The sequence below is a fragment of the Mirounga leonina genome, unplaced genomic scaffold (genome assembly GCF_011800145.1).
Source record: "Mirounga leonina isolate KUSES-001 unplaced genomic scaffold, KU_Mleo_1.0 Mir_54, whole genome shotgun sequence".
NCBI lineage: Eukaryota > Metazoa > Chordata > Mammalia > Carnivora > Phocidae > Mirounga > Mirounga leonina.
Genome location: NW_023270812.1, coordinates 3,135,962 through 3,154,375, shown reverse-complemented (window position 1 = coordinate 3,154,375; position 18,414 = coordinate 3,135,962). Strand labels below are relative to the sequence as shown.

The window sequence follows — 18,414 nt, the reverse complement described above, 5'->3', positions numbered from 1 at the left end:
TTTACATCACGCCAGAGAATCAGGGAATGACTTAGTCATAAATACACAGAAATAAGCAAACAAACACTGGCTAATTATTATGTCCAGGGAAAGAAAGACTAGACAATAAAAAAGGAAATATAATTAAGCCATAACCTGTGGCTCAGCTATAAATCATATATATTGGCATAATGAGATAACCAATGACTACGTAAAGTAAGAAAAGGGGGAAGTTCACATGTGTGTATGTATGGCAGTGGGGGTGAAGAAAATTAACTATCCTATCCCTCAGGAAGAAGTCAATGCATGATGTGAAAAACTGAAAAATCAATAAACAGAAGTGGGAACACGCTCTTTACAAATACAGTGTCAAATACCAGAAGAACCAGAGCTGGGTTTGGGAGCGGGCCGGGGGCTGGGAACTGGCCTGCTAGTTCTCCTCCTGGATCTCGCAGAATCATCTGACTTTGAAAAATCAGTACCTGTGTTGCTCTGATGATAAGTAAATAAAAGCGAGCAATGGGCACACCATAAAGTACAACCACGACCGGCCCCACTTAAGAGACAGCAGTTGTTCTCCGTATTTCTCATTTGGCTCCTGGCAGGCCAAAGCACGGATAGCCTTCACCAGGTTTTTACCTCCCCCACCCCCACCCCCCCTCCGACCCCCGGACCAGTCAAGACCAGAACGCAGCAATTCTGGCCATGCCCCGGGACAAGCTTGCTTACCTGCCGCCCCTCCAGCTCAATCTGGAAGTTCTTGGCCGATTCCTGGGTCACCCGCCCCCCGAAGTCCAGCTGGTACACCTGGGTGGCTTCGTTCCACAGAGGCTGCTTGTTGGCCATGACATACACGAAGCCCTGGCTGCCCAGCCGCCCATCCTCCTTCTCGCTGGCTTTCCGGCACTTGAACTCTTCCAGCTCACTGGCCGTCCTCAGGCTCCGCTTGCTCTTCCAGCCCTTCTTGCTGCCCTGGCTCTGGTTCATCAGCTCGTCCCCGCTGATGAACAGCTCGGGCTCGCTCTCCGAGCTGTCCTGGAACTCATTCGTCTTGTTCAATTTCTTTGACTTCAGTTGGTCTTTCTGACTCTTCACTTTCTTCTTCTCTCTCCCCAGGCGGGGGCTGGAGATCAGGGAATTAAAGTCACTCAAAGTCCGTGCCTCCTTCTTCACTTTGCCCTCCGTGATGGCCTGAACATTTCCTTCCTCTGCTCGGCTGTCCAGGCGCTTCCGGTTCTTCTTGCCAAACTTCTCTGTCCGCTGGGGGACTGGGCTCTCCGTCAGGGAGAGGACTTCTTGGAAGTTGTCTGTGGTCTCTACCATCACCTCGGTACCCAAGTGGCTTTGGAGGTCGGTGGGTGGTGGGGACACGAGGGGCTTCTCTACCACCAGGTGAGCCTTGGGGGGGAGAGTGCCCTGGGGGCTTTGCATGGGCGGGCAAGGGCTGTAGGAACCCCAGGGGTGCAAGGCGATGGGCGGCAGCTGTAAACTCGAGCAGGTGCTGCTTCCCGGATACATGGGGGGCAGGGTGCAGTACGAGAGGCTGGGTGGGTAGGCAGGCTGCAGAACCACTGCTGACTCCTGCGGTGCAAATGGTGCAGGGGACAGGGCATCTTTTGGGGAGCAGGGAGTCTGCACTCCCGGCAAAGGGGGTGTGTTATAGCTTCCTGGATACGGCATCCCCATCCCATAGCCTGTTTGGAAAGTGGCAGTAGGACTGGCCGGAGACTTCGGGGAGACGAAGGACACTCGGGACACGTCCAGGTGCTGGCTCTGACCTACTGTAAGAGGGGGCAGTTTCAGGGGGGTGGGCACTGCAGTCTGTGCTGTCCTTTCCTGAGGAACCCAGATGTCCTCCCCCAGCACGGGGTCCCACTGGTAAGGGGGTGGCCGTTTGATGGCCACAGCAGCTTCGGGCAGCGCGGGGTGCCTCAGGGGCTTCTCCAGCTGACAGTGCTGGGCCAGCGCCTCGTCCTCGGTGAAGGCCGAGTTCACGTAGTCGGCGCGCTCGCGGGCGCCGTCGGGCGGGCTCAGGAGGCTGTAGGACGACTGCGAGGCCAGGGGGGAGGAGCTGGCGGCGTGCGCCCCCCCGGCGCCCGGCTCGGGCCGCCCCCCCGTGCCCCCGCCGCTGCACTGGCTGCAGGTGTACACGGCTGGCGGCGACCGCGCCGGGAACTGCGCCGGGAACTGCGCCGCGCCCTTGGGCTTGGGCGGGTGCTGCGGCGGGGCCCGCGGGGGCTCGGCCAGCTGCGCCGCCTTGAGCGCCACCTCGCGGTTGTTCCTGCGCAGCGTGGCGTGGATGAGACTGTCGGGCCTCTGCGCCGCGCCCCGTGCGGGCACAAGCGGGCCGGCGATTTCGGGGTACGGGGGTGGGTCTCCTGTCGGGATGGAGTAGCGTGGGACCGTCAGGCGGTTCAGGGTCGCACTGGTGCAGGGCTGGGGGACCTTCTTCTCGGTGGCGGTGAGCCTCAGCGTGGCCGAACTGCCCGGACCGGGGAGGGTGTAGGTGTTCTGGGAGCAGAGCATCCGCGTCCGAGGCCGGCACACCTCCTCCACGTTGCCGCTGCTGTCAAAGGTGGTGATCCTCTCGTAGCCCAGGGGCGTCTGGTAATGTGCCGCTGTGGAGTACAGCGAGAAATCGCCCTTCTTCAGGCACGTGTCCACCGGGGGCTGCGGGGGCGGCAGCGGGGGCGGCGGCGCTGCCGTGGTGGGGGCAGCAGGGATGGTTCCCGGGTAGGGGGGTGGGGGGTTCATCTTCGCCACCTGGACCTCCTGTGGGGCGCTGAACACCACTGCGTCCCCTTCGGCAGCCAGCTGCGGCACCGGCCGCAGGGCCTTGGCCGACTTCTGCAGGTGGTCATGGTCCCGGTCTCCGTGGTCCACCACCGACAGCTGGATCGCCCCCTGCGCGGGCGGCGGCAGGGACAGCTGAGCAGGGTTCGGGATGATGCGGCCCATCTCCACACCTCCGAAGATCACCTGTCCGGGGTTGGAGTAGCGGTTGGAGACGGGGTACTGGGTGGCACTGTCGCTTCCCTGCTCCGATGTCCCCACTGCCGTGGTCTGATTGGTCAGGACGTCCAGCTGCACATTCTGGTTGGCCAGCAGGGACTGCACCAAGCCTATGCTCTGAGTGGGGGACATAGCCTGGGCCGAGCTGTGGATGGGTGCGATAGGGATGTTCACTGTGCACGGCGGGTTGTTCTCGGGCACACCAGAAGCTCCCGTCACTGGAAGGAAAATAGAAAAATGAACTGCTTCCAGAACAAGGCCGTGAAACTGGGTCAGAATAAGTGATACAGCAACTAATCAATTCATCTAGTCCTTTTGCTACAAAATGCAATTGCTGTAAATGGAGATGAGTTTGCTTGGGGAAGCTAGACCTTTCACACAAGTTATACACAGTCCCTCTAAGGTTTCTGGAAGGACACAGGCAAAGCTTTTCAATGAATATACTTTCGAACCTTCCGAATTTGGTACCTAAATGGTACCATGGCTCATAACTTAATGTTGTTGTTTTTTTTTAATTTTTATTTATTTTTATTTTTTAATACTTAACTGTTTAAAGATGCTTTTTTACCATGAATTCATAAAACGGTCCACTCTTTTATGCAAGAAGAGAACTATGGTATATAGCATGACACTCCACTGAGCACTCATAATGCCTAGGGTCCTGAGTAGGTTTATCCACAATTATGGATTGGTTAATATGGGAAGTGTTATGTAGCAGATGTGTATTGAAACTTGTACGTAAATTAAGACTGTAAATAGAACCATGTAAAATGTAGTGGAGATACCAATGAAAAGAATCTTCCAGCAAATAAGCATTATTAAGGAAGGATCATTTCCTAACATTTATCTGCTTTTCAGCATTTCAAACAGTATGTAAGGTACAGTACTGTACCTCTGTAAAACTATATCCTATTGTACAAAGAGGGAATTTAATGAAGCATGAATGTGAGCAATGATCTCCACACCACAGGCAGGTGCTCAGAACCATGTGTTATACTGCCTGTCTAAAGTACCATCGAGCACTGGCAAGTTTGCTTATTTGGGCCTATAAGTGCTATGTGGCAACTAGTATATGAGCAGGACACAGGATTTAACTAGCTAATTGTAAAGGCTATCTGACCTTTTACTAGAACTACAGAATGAAGGCAGCTAGCTAGTTCATCAAAAGTTAAGCCCGGGGCCCCTGGGGGGCTCAGTTGATTAAGCATCTGCTGTCGGCTCAGGTCATGATCCCAGGGTCCTGGGATCGAGCCCCGCATCAGTCTCCCTGCTCAGCAGAGAGCCTGCTTCTCCCTCTCCCTCTGCCGCTCCCTACTCATGCTCTCTCTCTCTCTCAAATAAATAAATATTAAAAAAAAAAAAAAAAAGTTAAGCCCACCCTTGGTTCCAGTCAGACTCCCTCTTCCCTGGGGCCCTCTAGTGAGACGTAACTATCTCGTGGCTGCGTGAATCTGGGTCCCATCTCAAGTTTCTTATTATTCTTGTTCCGATCCCTCCTCCAGATGTTCAGTCATCTGCATTAAGTACTGAGGGCAGGTGTCTTCCCTGCTAAAGAGAAGAGCCTCTCTGTCACCAGCATTAAGTGAAAGCCCTGAGACAAAATGCTCCCCCCTCGGACTGGGAAGCCCAGACAGGAATAGCTGCAGCAAGGGCTGAGCCTTAGGGGGGAGCTCTATTAGTCACATTCCAGGAGCACAGGGTGGGCGTTATTCGGAAAGTGTTAAAAGATACTTCTAGATCCACGATTCTGAAATTGCAGGGGATGTGCTTTCTAAAGCTCAAGCGTGTGAGGCTTTGCCAAACTGCGGGTTTACGTGGTTGCAAAACCTTGCCCATTAGGACTCGACAGTCTACACCACCTGCTATGACCATCGGAAAACCAAAAACGGCTACTGTCAGAAAGTACTGTGCAAATGATTTTGCAGGTAAAAACCTGTGAAGAAGGTAAGTAACTGGGCTAAGAGAAGGTAAACAACCCCCCCCAAGTTCAGAGCCTGAGCTGGCCTGCGTGTCCGTCCCTGTCCCACGGTGCGGACCATAGCCCCCTCTGTTCTAGAACCACCAGATACAGAAGTCAGTGGCCCATTTGGACTCCTCTGGCTCAGAAACCAGAGACATTCAGAACCCTGCTTGGTTCTAAGTAGAGGAGTCTTCATATTTATAAAATTACAGGTAGATATTTTTGAGAACAGTTACATGGAAATAACTGGCAGACTACTTAGAAATCATTCTACTCTGTTAATCAAAATAGGATCTCCTCCCCCTAGAAAACACTTAATTTAAGATGCTACAGATATTTGAAAATTTGGAAACTGGGACTTTAAAAGCTTGTGTCGGAATTCACCTTTAACTCAGACCAGGCTTCTGTACACTGAGATGTGCGTTGCACACTGGGAAAGAGATGTGTGAATGTGAAGGCTTTCTGTCCTGGAGACGGGGTGGGTTTGAGACACTGGGCTCTGTGGGCGCCACAGGACCATGGGGGTGATGCTGCTCTCTAAGCAGGGCTGAAAGGATGAGGGCTAGCCTACAGCCAACGAGAGCCAGTTTCAGTTCTGATTTTGTGGAGTTCTCAACAGTCTTGTTAACTTCTCTAGCTGGGCACATGACTAAGGACTACTGTGAAGATAAAATAAGATGGTAGAATGCCCTGTGGACCTGAGGTGTCATGGTCACCTTCATCGTCCTTGCTCTGGTAGCTCCCCTCCTCCCCAAACCAGTGACAGTAGGACCTTTCTCCTGTGATGTGCCACCACACCCACCAGCTGAGGAAGTTATAGCTTTTCCAAACCAAGGCGGTGGGCACGGACTGACATATTGTGATCCTCCATTAGTTACTGCTCTGCCCCCGTCATGACCTCCTAAGAACACACCTGGTAAATCATCCTCGTCTTCACTGAAAACATTTGGGTTGAAGACAGGTAAATTAACATAGTCCATGGAAATCTTCCGAACCTCTGGGAGATAGATGGTCATCTGCCGCGGCTGGAGATGCAGGAGGCTGGTTTTATAGATTACTGGAGGGGAGGAGGAAAGCACTGTAAACAGAGACGTGCACGAGGACAGCCAAGGCACCAGCAAGGTCATGGGAAGAGAAATGGGGCTGCGGTGTCCCTGCCATCAGAAGGCAGGGGAGAGTGGGACAGAGGGCCTTTGTCTCCCTCCCGCACACCACTGGCCACCCCAGCCATGCTTCCCTAACGGCAACTTCTCCATCTAGCGTAATCACTTTGCCAAGTGGTCTGTCTACAGAACCACACATTTCAAACGTCAAAAACCTGTCCTAGACTTAAATGCTTTTCTGGAATGAACTGGGATAGGATAAATATATTTTTTAAAAGCCTCATTTGCAATCAGAATTTTAATTTAGTAAAAACAGTTGTGATAAGCAGAGTGCCAAGCTCAGGGGGATCTCAGGCAACCCAGGACACAGGGGTGACATGGGTCAGGTTGGAAGAGAACACTGCCCTTACTCAGGACTGGATTCTTGTCTTCCTGACTTTCAACTTCATGATCAGGACAGAGATTTAGGGAACTTCCACATCATTTCTTTACATGCTAAGGTTTTATATTTGATCAACAGGGACATTTAAGACAATGCCTGGATGACGACTCAAATATTTGGAGGAAACAAAATTGGTTAAGAACAATGAATCTGAATTTAGGTTTCACGATAGGTTAAAATCAGGATCAACTTTCTTTTGTTTAATGCTCTTTCCTGAGGTAAGTAGAAGTTCTCAAATTATTACTGTTATTCTCATTTTTTGTTAGGCCCAGCTGTGTCTCCACAGCTGTCCCCGCTAGCGCCCGGTGGCTGACCAGCTCGAACTCCCGTGGCCCAGGAGGCCTGCTCTGATGAAATGCCTCTATAAGGCTGGCGCTTGGGCTGGTGTGGGCTAAGGCGACTTTTCCAATAAGACACAGGCCTTATTTGTGTGTTCGTCTCTCTTGCCCACAAAAGAGAATATGAACTTTGGCTTAAAAATTCGGGACAGTTCTCTACAGCTTAAAAATTAATGCATTAAAGTGCTATTCTTTGTTGTTCAGACTGATAAAAGAAATAAAATTTAAAATCTCAGGAGGGATTAAAAAAATAACATCAGTTGCCGCCGGGGGGGGAAAAACTAGGTGGCCAGAGGTGAAGATGAGAGAGAGTTTTACTGTATACCGCCTCAAATCTTTTGAATTTGGAATTTATTCCATATTTTTTAAATTGAGAAAGCAAAAAATCAAAAATAAAATTTCATGGGTCAGATAATTCTAACTGAAGGAAACAAATTATCCAATGTAAAATACATCCAACAATACTCACTTTTAAAATCCATTAGAGTGCCAAAGATTAATAGGGTGCCACATGTAACTTACACATCTAGAATCCAAGAGATAGGATCAAGTGGAAAATTCTCTTAGCTTGACAAATGAATAGTAATAGCTAAAATGCTCTTTTTAAAAAACAGCCCATGATTAGGACAATGATTTCACTACAGTCCTACAGAAAGCTTTTCTCCTGGGCACTTGAATTCCTCACACTGGAGCACCATGTACTTGAGGGCACCTACAGGTTCTCCCGTCTCAAGGTCCTTGTTGACTTAGGTGTGGATCTATTCAACATCCAGAAGGAAAAGATGCATTAAGACTCCATTCCTCTTTTCAGTGTGTACTATGGGCAGATGGCTCAGTTCTCAGCTCATGCATATGGGGTAACATGATACCCATACTGTAGCTACTAGAATCCCCATGCGCATCAGCCACACACGGCTGCGTTACTGAAGAACACGCTTTCGTGGTCATCAGAGCCTCTCCAGGTTGCTGAAAATATTATAAGAGATTTCTTTGCATTAAGTGCAGGAACAGCCTATTCTTATTTTCTAAGTCAGTTTTATATTTTACTTGTATTCCTCTTTTTCTTTGAGCTGAGAAACCTCAAAATGAAAAATCCGAATGCAGCACAATTTAATAAGTCTCTTAAGATGGATACATGGCATACGTCTTTTTAACATCTGCTTTGCAAAACTAATTTAATTGAAAGGATCTAACCGTGTCTTAAACAACTCCAATAGGCAGATTCAGAATTTTTCAAGAACCATTTTTAGTAGGTTACGCAGAGATGTTCAAGATGGGACCACCACCCACAGGCAAGCCCAGCCTTCCAGAGAGGTGTGCGTGCCAAATGATGAGGCAATCCAGCAAGGCTGAGGGGACAGCACGTGTCCACAGCCCACCCAGGGATGTGCCTACTGGCATGAAGCTGCTTTGAAAAGGACCTTCTGTCATTTCATTCCTTCACTGTCCCCAAGTAAACATGAGACATTACTACTACTCACTCGAGCAGGAGTACCGAAAAAATGCAAATGCCAGGTACTAGCCCAGCTTTTACTCCCTTGGTTTTGTTTTCCTCAGTGTCTCAAACTTCGCACGGAGAGGGTATTTATCTGGGACTTCTAGGTGAAATCCATAAGGATTTACCACATGGAACTGTACTAACAGTCAGCTTCTTGCAGTCTTTAACCCTTTCTGAACCTCAATTTTCTTCTGACTCAAGAACCTAAATATACTGGTACCAAAACCTGCCCACAGTGAAAGGCCAGAAATCACAATAACCAGAAACCTGTCAAATCTCTGTTAGAAGATTGTAGCTGGTTCTGTCTTTTCATAAATCAGGACTTATACAAAAAAAATGAAGGCACTGCCGGCAAAAAACCAATTTGAGTAATAATTCTAATTTTTGTAAAATCACAGTGGATAGAATCAAAGTTTAGAGGTAAATAAAGTACATGCTAATCTTCTGGTGCCGTAAGAGCTCATTTGAATTGTCTTTTTAGTCTCAGTTTCGGGCAGACTCAGAATTGTCTTTCTAGTCTCAGAGAGTGGGCAGAGAAGAGGACATGGTTTTTACCTGCACCGAGGTTGGTTGGCAGGAAAGCAGCCAAGCCCACAATCTTAAACTTGGTTCCCCAGATATTAGACGTGACCTGAGCAAGATAGTTGTGCTGTGGGGAAAAAAAAAAGGAAAAAAAAAAAATCACCATCTATTTTCGTATTTTCTATTGATCACTTAGGAACTAAGAATGTTAACATTTTTGCTTAAAAAGGTCACAGGTGGGCACTGCTGGAAATACTCATTCTCTCTATCATTCTACCCTTTTTAAGACCAGAAGCTAACGAGAACATGTCAGGCACGTGTTTCTGAACGGTGGCTCACCGAGCTGAGATTTGCAGGCGGGGGGTAAGGGGCAGATGTGTCCCAGTGTGTCCACACGTGCGTAGGTTAAAAAGGCCACAGAGGTGCTCTGGGCACGCTTTTCTTTCCCTCTCCTTTCCCTATAGTCACTGACCTAGAGAGGGTATACCTAGCTCTGAATCCATTTTTATCCTCGATATTCCTCCTGGAAACACCAGCTGCACTGATGCCAGGATGTCCCCAAACGACCCAATTATCTGTTTCCTCATTCAACTAAAAAAATTTTTAAAAAATGATCAGTATGCTTAAGCCACGTGTGTATATGTGTGTGAACAGCAATAATAAAGATGAATAAAATGCGGCTTCCTCAAAGAGCTTATAACCCAATGGAGGATACAGGCTTACAATTATTTGCAGACAAGGAAGTCACTGAGGAATGTGATAAGGGAGTTACAAACAAGATGCTTTGGGATTGCTGTGGCTGAGCCGGGGAAGGAAGCCTTCGTGATGAGTTCTATGTGGAAGCAAAAAGGCGGGGGGGGGGGGGGGGGGGGGCAGGCGACCCTGGTGACCCAGACGCAACAAAGGCACAAACACAGAAGGAGGCCAGTCAACAGTGAGTCTGTGGCACTTGGACGGCACTGAGGGGGACCAGGAGAGAGAGACAGGCAGCGCCAGATTGTGGGGCTGCCACCAGGGCCTGGCTCCTGTGGACACCAAAGGTCCACATGTGGCTTGAGGGAGCAGAGGGGAGAAGTGTGGACAGGTCTCAAGCTGTGAAAAGACTCATGTGGCAACAGGGGGGTGTCTGAGGTGGGATGGAGGTCCTGGGGGATATGGAGGTCCTGGGGCCTCCCTGAGGGCAGGGATGGTGAGGAAGGCAAACAGGGCTCCGGTTCTCCATGCCCCGTGTCTGGAACGGCAGGGACAGGCACGGAGACTGGGGTGGCAAGTGCAGGGGTGATGTGCCCAGGACTCAGTCCCCGTCAGGCACACACTGAGGAGGGAAGACGCGCAGGGGAGCATCAGAAACACGGGCCAGCCCTGGACCCCAGGTGCTACCTGAGTGATGTCTTCAAAGGGAAACTCTCTTCGCGTCAGACTGGGCGAGCCAATGGAGGGCTTGCGCATCGGCAACCGGGGAGACCTGGACATCTCCTGAGCAGCCCGGGACAGCTTGGGAGACTTCCGGGCCTCAATGTTGATCCTGTGGAGACAAGGCCAGGAGGGTCAGGCCCCACATGTGGGAGAGGCTCCCACTGCCGTGGCCCTTGCCTTCGTGCTCTGGTGGCCACCAGGGGTGCCACGTTCCCAGGGGCCAGGCCTCTTTACCCAAGCCTCTCCCGTCTGCTCTTGCCTTGTGAATATGAAGAAAGAAGAACAGAATTGCATATCGAGTAATATATATTTAAAAATATGGTAAGATCAGGGGCATCTGGGTGGCTCAGTCGTTAAGCGTCTGCCTTCAGCTCAGGTCATGATCCCAGGGTCCTGGGATTGAGTTTCACATCAGGCTCCCTGCTCCGCGGGGAGCCTAGCCTGCTTCTCCCTCTCCCACTCCCCCTCTCAATTAAATAAATAAAATCTTAAAAAAATATGGTGAGATTAGACAAAGTGATTCATTTGTAAGGAACCTCAGAGAATTAAATGTGGTTCACTTTCTATGGACTAATAGTTAAGTTTAGAAACATCCACACGCCTTCTGCATGTGGGAAACTAGCAGGTGGGAAGAGCCATTTTTCACCTTAAGGCCACAGTGATTTTACAATTCCTACTACAATGTTAGGATTTCAACAGATTTATCTAGCCTTTCACCAGCGATCATATTTAAATCAAATCTGTGGGTCTACAGTTTTCCTGCTGCCTTCTGATCCTACATTTGATCTCTGGTCTTCAGTTCTGTTTGTAACACAGGGACACATGTGTTAATGCCGGTCTACCCCCCAGAGAGTGCTGGTAAGGTCAATGGCAGTCCATGAAGAGGAAAGCCCTGAGCCTCACAGATACTGATTGAAAGCTTGATACGATAGCGAGGGCTCCCAAAGTTTGGGTGGACAGGGGGCCCGAGCTGGTGAAAACTCTGTACGAGGACAATTAGTCCGGCTGTGGCACGCAAGAGGATCCAACACAGGGAAAGACAGAAGGAATGAGGACCAGCTGCAGAGACTGCCACATCCAGGAACTTTAAAAGGACATTTACAGGTGCAAGATTTGGTTGCTTATGTGTTAAATGTTCTCCCTTAATTAATGGGAAAAGCTGAAACACTGTAGAAGTGTAGGAAAGTTCATAATTTTATTTGAGATTTTAACAAGCTTAGAATAAAGATGAAAAAAATCAATCAATCAAATTGCTTGAGCAACTGGTTATCTACATGGGAAAAACTCACACCATGCACAAAAATGAATCTGAGATTCAAGTATGAAAGCTAAAACTACAAAGTTTCTGGAAAGAACAAAAGAATGTCTTTATGACCTAAGGGTAGACAAAGATTTCCTAAACAGGACACAAAAAGCACTAATCATAAAAGAAGAAATTCATATTACGTTAGGCCACCACATACGTGGCACTCCAGATCTCTGCCAAAGACTCATAGCTAGAATACATAAAGACTCTTAAAACTTGATGAAAGAAAAACAACTCAATAAAAAACGGGCAAAAGACTTAACAGACACTTCACAAAAGAAGAGCTCCAAATGGCCACTAAGCATATGAAAAACTGGTTAGCAGCAACAATCACTAGACACGCTGATGCCACGACATGCCCACCAGAATGGATAAAGAGTATCTTCTAACAATGACACTGCAACCGTGGGCGAGAACAGAAGCCTCACACGCCGCTGGAGGGACCTCAGAACAGCACGGGCACCCTGGAATACTGGGTGGAATACGTTTATTGGCAGTTTCCGATAAACGTGCGCCAGGACCCAGCAACTCCCCTCCTAAGTGTATACCCGAGATTAATGAGTGCAGGTGTCCATAAAAAGTCTTGTATAAGAATGTCTACAATGGTTTGATTTGTAATAGCCCCGAACGGGAAACTACCAAAGATCAATCAATTGGTAAAAGGAATAAACACACTGTAGTATATCCATTCCAATGGAAACCACAGAGCAAAAAAGAAAAACCACTGATACACCCCACACGAATGAATCTCAGTCATTATGTTGAGCAAAAAAAAAGTCAAATAAAAAAGGAGTATATACTGTTTGATGCCATTCATATGAAATTCAAGAACAAGTCAAACTCCTCTGCGGTGACGGAAGTCAGAACAGTGATTCCTCTGGAGAAGGGACACGAGGAACTTTTCTTTCAGGAGGATGGAAATGTTACCTTCAACTGGGTGGTAAATATTCTGCTTTATCAACTGTGCAGGAAATTATGTCTTTGAGATCTGGGCAGATATGTATCTGTACATAAATTATATCTTAATTTTGTACAGCATCACAGAATTTTAGAGCTAAAGACAGCTTAGTCAAGATCTGGCCCACCCTTTACCTTCTACAGATAAGGACACTGGCATCTGGGTCACGGGTTCATTCAAGGTTATACCCCGAGGTCATACGGTCTTTGGGAGTGGAGCCAGGATCAGTGGGGACTCTCACCTAGGACACAAAGGCCCTTCTATCTACTCTTAGCTTTTTGCCACTCTTTAGGACAAACCTTTGGCATGTGAGATTTTTTTAGTTTATGATTTATTTCCAATTACAGCGTTAGAAGGTATTTAAACTGGGCATTCTGTTCAATGCATTATGTTACACTCATCGTAAACCCTTCTCCTTACTTTTCTGGACTGCAAGAACCACCAAGTGGGCCAGGGAGCTTCTGCCACCCCATGCTGCCCATTGTCAGTACTAACCCTGAGTTCTGAGGACTTAGCAAACTTCCCATGGGTGGATTTGTCTACCCAAAGGGGAGAAGAAAGGAAAGCTCTAATTATTGCTGGCAGACCTTCCTGATGAAAGGCAGGGAAGTCCTCTTGCGGGGCTCTTCTGGTGTCGGCTTCAGTGAGGTTCTGCTGCAGACACAAACAAGGACGACCAGCCCTGGGGAGTGAGCTTACCTTGGGAGTTTGGGTGACTTGCTAGCACGGGAGATTTTGGGGGATTTCTTGGCAGCCCAGTCGTCACTCAGTTCCACGTCACTGGAGTCCGAGCAGTTGCAGCTGTCCAGCATGGAGGAAATCAAGCTGTTTCCGTAGATTTCATCTGGTGAGACACAACCAGCAGACTCTGGAAAGTGCTATCAGTAAGACCCTAATGAGGATCATTAGCCCTGGAAACTACAGGACAGACTGACTCTATAGGCCAGCATTTTAAGTTCAGAGGTTGAAAGAGAAAGGACCAGAGCATGGTTTCCCTTTTACGTTTTTATGCTGTAACAATTTTCTAAGCAAAAGGAGGCAATAACTTCTATTATCGGAGTGGGCATAGAATTTCACTGTCTCTGGAATGTACAAAATAGTCTGCTCTTGGACGGCACTGAGGGGGACCAGGAGAGAGAGACAGGCAGTGTTTACTGCGCAAAAAGCGGGAACCTCCCAGCACAACCATCCATCTGGGTTCATACAGGTTTGCAGGCAACTGGGGGACCCAGGCTGAGCAAGGGGCTTGCTGACTCACGGACCCCCCGCAAGATCCTGTTTCTGACCTGGGGCCTGCCAAGGCCCCTGCTGGTTCCAGGCCTGCTCTGGACTAGAAACCTGACAAGGTCAGGTCCACTGCAGGGACTCCCAGACGTTTACGCTGGCCTGCTCTGAGAGGTGGCTGGAAGGCAGGCCTGTGCAGGAGGCCTGTCCGTGGCAGCCCTGGGCTCTGCTGGGGGTGTTTGTACAGAAGCCGCTCGAGCTTCACCATTGGTCACTGGGCAGAAGGTCAGAGGTCCTACGGCAGAAGACGGTGCACACAGAGGTTGGGCCATCACGAAACTGCACAGCGGATGAAGGTCATGTCTGACACCTTCCTTGAAATCCCTTCTCCTTTACTGCCTTCCTCCCACCCCCCACATCCCTTCACTCCCCGAACCCTGCTCTGCCCTCACTGTAGGTAGCCCATCTGCAGAACCACTTTGTTTTGCTGATAAAAGCCTCATTCCCTCAAGGCTCCAAGAATCTCACCAGGTTATAAAAAAGCCCAATTGTCCAACGGCAATGAAATCATTTATGGAATTTGAGGGGACTTCATCATTCAAAAGGGCGATTTACATTTGAAAGGATGAATTTGCTAAGATAAACTCATCTCTAGTGTTTCTGAACATATGGAAGGGACATCTGTGAACAGGGACCTGTCTGAGGGCCCTGGAGGCAGAAACAGCTCGCCACACTCCCTGGAAGCAGGCTGTCTGAGACCCACGTCACCCTCTTCTTAAACGACTTCCCCATCAGAAGGCACGACCCATGAGGACAGCAAGCCGGGGTGGTGTGCACCTGCGTTTGATCAAATAAAAACGCTTACTTCACATGCCCTGAGCAGTGCTTTACATTACTTGAGGAGTCACTTAGTCCAAAGACGCTTGGCCATGAGTCACGCAAGCATGTAATTTGCACAGGAAGTTTGTGTGCTTGTGAACACGAAGCCAGCTCACCGGCCTGAGGAAATGCAGTAACGTGCTGTCCACTCAGCTCCTGATCTGCCTGCTCATCCAGGATTTTTCACAGTTGCTGTATGTCATGCCATTTGTTGTTGTCCTTGACTCATGCTCTAACACTACGCCACAGATTGGGCGGCTTTTGGACAACAGAAATTTCTGTCTCCATTCTGGAGGCTGAAGTCTGGAATCAGGGTGCAGGTGTGATCATGTTCTGGTGAGGACGCTCTTCCCGGCCTGCAGTCGGCCACCCTCTTGCTGTGTGCTCGCTGGGTCTTGCCTTAGCATGTGTGTGTACATGTGGAGAGACAGAGCCCTCCCTCTTTTCTTGCACGGCCACCAATCCGACTGGGTTAAGACTCTACCCTGACAGCCTCATTTCACCCAAATCACTCCCTAAAAGCCCTATCTCCAAATACAGTAACACAGGAGGTAAGGGCTTCAGCGTAGGAATTTCTAGGGGGACACACACAACTCCACCCACAGTAAGTTCTGACTAAAGATGCCTTTTAAAAATTGGTGGATTTTTGCTTTAAAAAAATATGCTCTCATGTATGCTCTCAATTATAAACATACACATCCTGAGGCGTGTGTCTGTTCAGCTGCATGGAGAACACTTACGACAGTGGGTCACAGGCTTCGAAGCCCAACTGCCAGCCGGGCAGCGGCAGGTGCACACGTGGAGGCCTCGCCCCAGACCCACGAATGAGGCTAAACGGCAGGCCTGGCAGCCTGTATTTAGATAAATACCCCAGGGGATCTGCAGGGAGGTGGCCCCGGGACCACATTCTGAGAAGCACGGATGTGCAGGCTTCGAAGAGTTAATCAGCTCACGAGAAGTTCCCGGCTCCCCGAAGTCAGAAGTCAGCGCTCCTGCTCTGAACCGCGTCTGTATACCACCCGCTTGGCAATTACTCATGTTCTGCCTTGTGACACAGCTTCTGCGTCTATCTTGAGGTATTAAAATCTTGACATTCTTACTGAACTTTTCGAGTGTTGTCTTGTCACCCAAAAGAGGTTTCTGAACCCCCTGGAAGCAGAGACACCCGGACATTGCCCCACGGCCATGGGAGACCCAACGATCGTGGACAAAGGGAGCACTGAATACATACTGTGCATCTGCTTTGCTTTATAATGTTCTGATTCTTTTAATTACAAAAATAAGACATCTTATTCCCCAGAGGACTGCTAGCAGTCGAGTCCACCCGCGTTTGCTGTGAGCTGGATGCGAACAGTAAGCAGGAGCAGAAGCCCCCAGCCAGCACGGGGTTTGGGAGGTCGAGGCCTCAGTGCCCCTCGGCAGCCCCACCTGCGTCTTCTGTCCTGTTTTTAGTGCGGAATTTACGCACTTGGGACAGAAGCAAGCTCTTCACGTCCGTTCCCTTCAACATGCAATCTGAGGAGAGGTTTTATGAACTTGTACACATGGTGGGGAGCCTCAGACACAATGACCTCCGTCCATGAGAAGACTGCCATGCCCCACGTGCCCTTGGGCAGCACTGATCAGCAGCGGCTCTTCTCCCTCCCCTTCGAGGTCAGTGCCCACTGCGCCCTCCTGTTCTCCTCGCTTTGCCTGCCTTCCTTCTCAATCTTCTCTCTCCCTCCGTTCTACCCACCTCCCTACCAGCCTGCAGTTCTGCTCACTGTCCCTGCTTTTGGTACTAGCTCATTGCATGACTCAAAAGACAAACAAATGGACTAATATCCAACATGTTAAAGCACAGTTTTACTGCCTTCAGTTTTACACGGTGACCCTGACAGCAGAATGCCGCCACGGTCACCGAACCAACAACGCAGACCAGACAGAGGTGGGGGAGCGGCACGGAGTGAGCCGAGTGAGCGAGCACGCCAGGCCGGAAAGACAGCAGGAGCGGGGGAGTGGAGAGCGGTAGGCTCCCGTGACACAAATCCCTTTCGAGGTCAGGCGTGTGCCAGGCCCTGGGGTGAAGAGAGGAGGTCGTTCCCTCCGCCCAGGCCTCAGACGGAGCCGGGCCCAACAACCACCACGGGCCCCGCAGGACTCCAGCAGCCCGACTGACAGGTGGCCAGCACAGGAGGCCGGTGACGAGCAGGATTTCACGGGGGGTGGGGGGGGGGGGCAGTAGCACATGGGAGCTGGCCGATACTGCTGGGGGGGCACGCAGGCCTCAGCAGTCACTAGCTTAGGACACTGGACAAGCATCCACGGTGCAAAGAGAAACAGCCAAGTCCCTTTACTCTGGAGGCTCCCACTCTAGGATGGCAGAAACGAGCATGCAGCGAGCACCCGGGGCATGCCAAGTGAGTACCGAAGATCAGTACAGGACAGAGTTCTTAGAAGGGTAGAGTGAGTCATCATGCCAAAATCTTCATGGATGAGCAAGGAATTTTCCTCGGTAATCAGCTAAAAAGCAGCTCACAGTGGATTAGTGAGGAGCAGAAGTAAGATTCTAGCAGGAGGCTGAGGAGTAGGCCGAAGGTCTGAGAATTTTAATTCTATCACTCGCTCTGGGAGGGCAGAGAGGTACCTCCCTGTTAGTATCAGCTGGTCTCAACAGTACATTAAGGCCCTTGATAATACCTGATGAGTAACTAAAAGAGGAATCTACTGTTCCCAGGAAGCCGGGGCCAGCTTCCCCCTGACAGAGAGCTGATGTTTCCTCTATCCACGGCCCCAGTCACACGAAGCCTTACGGAGTGCTGTTAAAAACCCATCAGAAAGTACATTTAGGGAATCGTTAACTTCGATACAATTTTGGAAACAGGGCAGCTTCCAGGATGTTCCACGCCAGCCAAAACACAGGCTCACGTTTCATAAGTAGGCACTCTCTTTGCATGGTGTCAGGAAAACTATTCCTCAACCACACCTAAGAATGAGGTCTTAGTCTCTCTGGCGTGGAGGCCCACCTGATTTGCTATCCGTCCGGGGGTCCATGATGACGAACTCTGGCCGCAGCTTGCTGATGCGCCGCCCCTTGAGGATGGGCACGAGCCCACCCAGGTACTCCAGGTAGAGGGTGTAACACGGACCTCCCACCTCCGGGTCGTCCTCTGTGCGCTTCATGGTGCAGTGCAGACGCTCGTTGCCGGCTGAGGGGTAGCTGACAAAGTCTCGCATGTTGTTGGGATCTGGAATTGGGGGCTAGAGGCAGGACATGGAAAGAAACGAGTATGGACGTCACTGATTACTCCAACAGAGCACTGGCTGGTAGCTCGGGGAGGGTTAACGATGTGGTGTGGGACAGCGATTCTCAACTGTGGGTGCGCAGAAGAATCTCCTGGGACCTTTAAAAAAAATAGCGAAGCTAGAATCCCACCTCAAACAATGAAATTGGAATCTCTGGGAGTGGGGGATGGGCATGTGTATTTTCTAAAAACTCCCCATGTGATTTTAATGTGCAGCCAGGGTTGAGAATCCCTGGTACACAACCAAGATTGTAAAGCAACTTGAAAATACATCACAACAGATTCTAAAACTGATGTTTTAAGAAAAAAATCACCTGAACAAGTCAATCTGACACTTAGAAGCAGAGAGAGAATACAGAACAGAGAACACAGACAAGAATGTAAGGTGCGGAGGCCCCGAGGTTAGAGGAAAACCCGCACCTGAACAGCCCCTGGCAGATCTGTTCCACACACCACCAAAAACCTGACGAGCAATAGCGAGTGCGAGGTGGGG

At 49.7% G+C, this 18,414-nt stretch overlaps 1 protein-coding gene across 3 annotated transcripts in view; it reads right to left on the bottom strand.

Annotated features, from left to right (window-relative positions):
* The window catches only part of LOC118001793 (tubby-related protein 4), a 238,822-nt gene that overhangs the window by 7,016 nt on the left and 213,392 nt on the right, over positions 1 to 18,414 (bottom strand). For all 3 annotated transcript variants that reach the window (XM_034991941.1, XM_034991940.1, XM_034991939.1), the window contains 6 exons: positions 17,643 to 17,877; positions 13,234 to 13,378; positions 10,235 to 10,379; positions 8,888 to 8,981; positions 5,865 to 6,008; positions 709 to 3,209 (listed from right to left, as the gene is read on the bottom strand). In XM_034991941.1, coding sequence (XP_034847832.1) covers positions 709 to 3,209; positions 5,865 to 6,008; positions 8,888 to 8,981; positions 10,235 to 10,379; positions 13,234 to 13,378; positions 17,643 to 17,877 — 3,264 coding nt within the window. The remainder of the gene's footprint in view (positions 1 to 708; positions 3,210 to 5,864; positions 6,009 to 8,887; positions 8,982 to 10,234; positions 10,380 to 13,233; positions 13,379 to 17,642; positions 17,878 to 18,414) is intronic.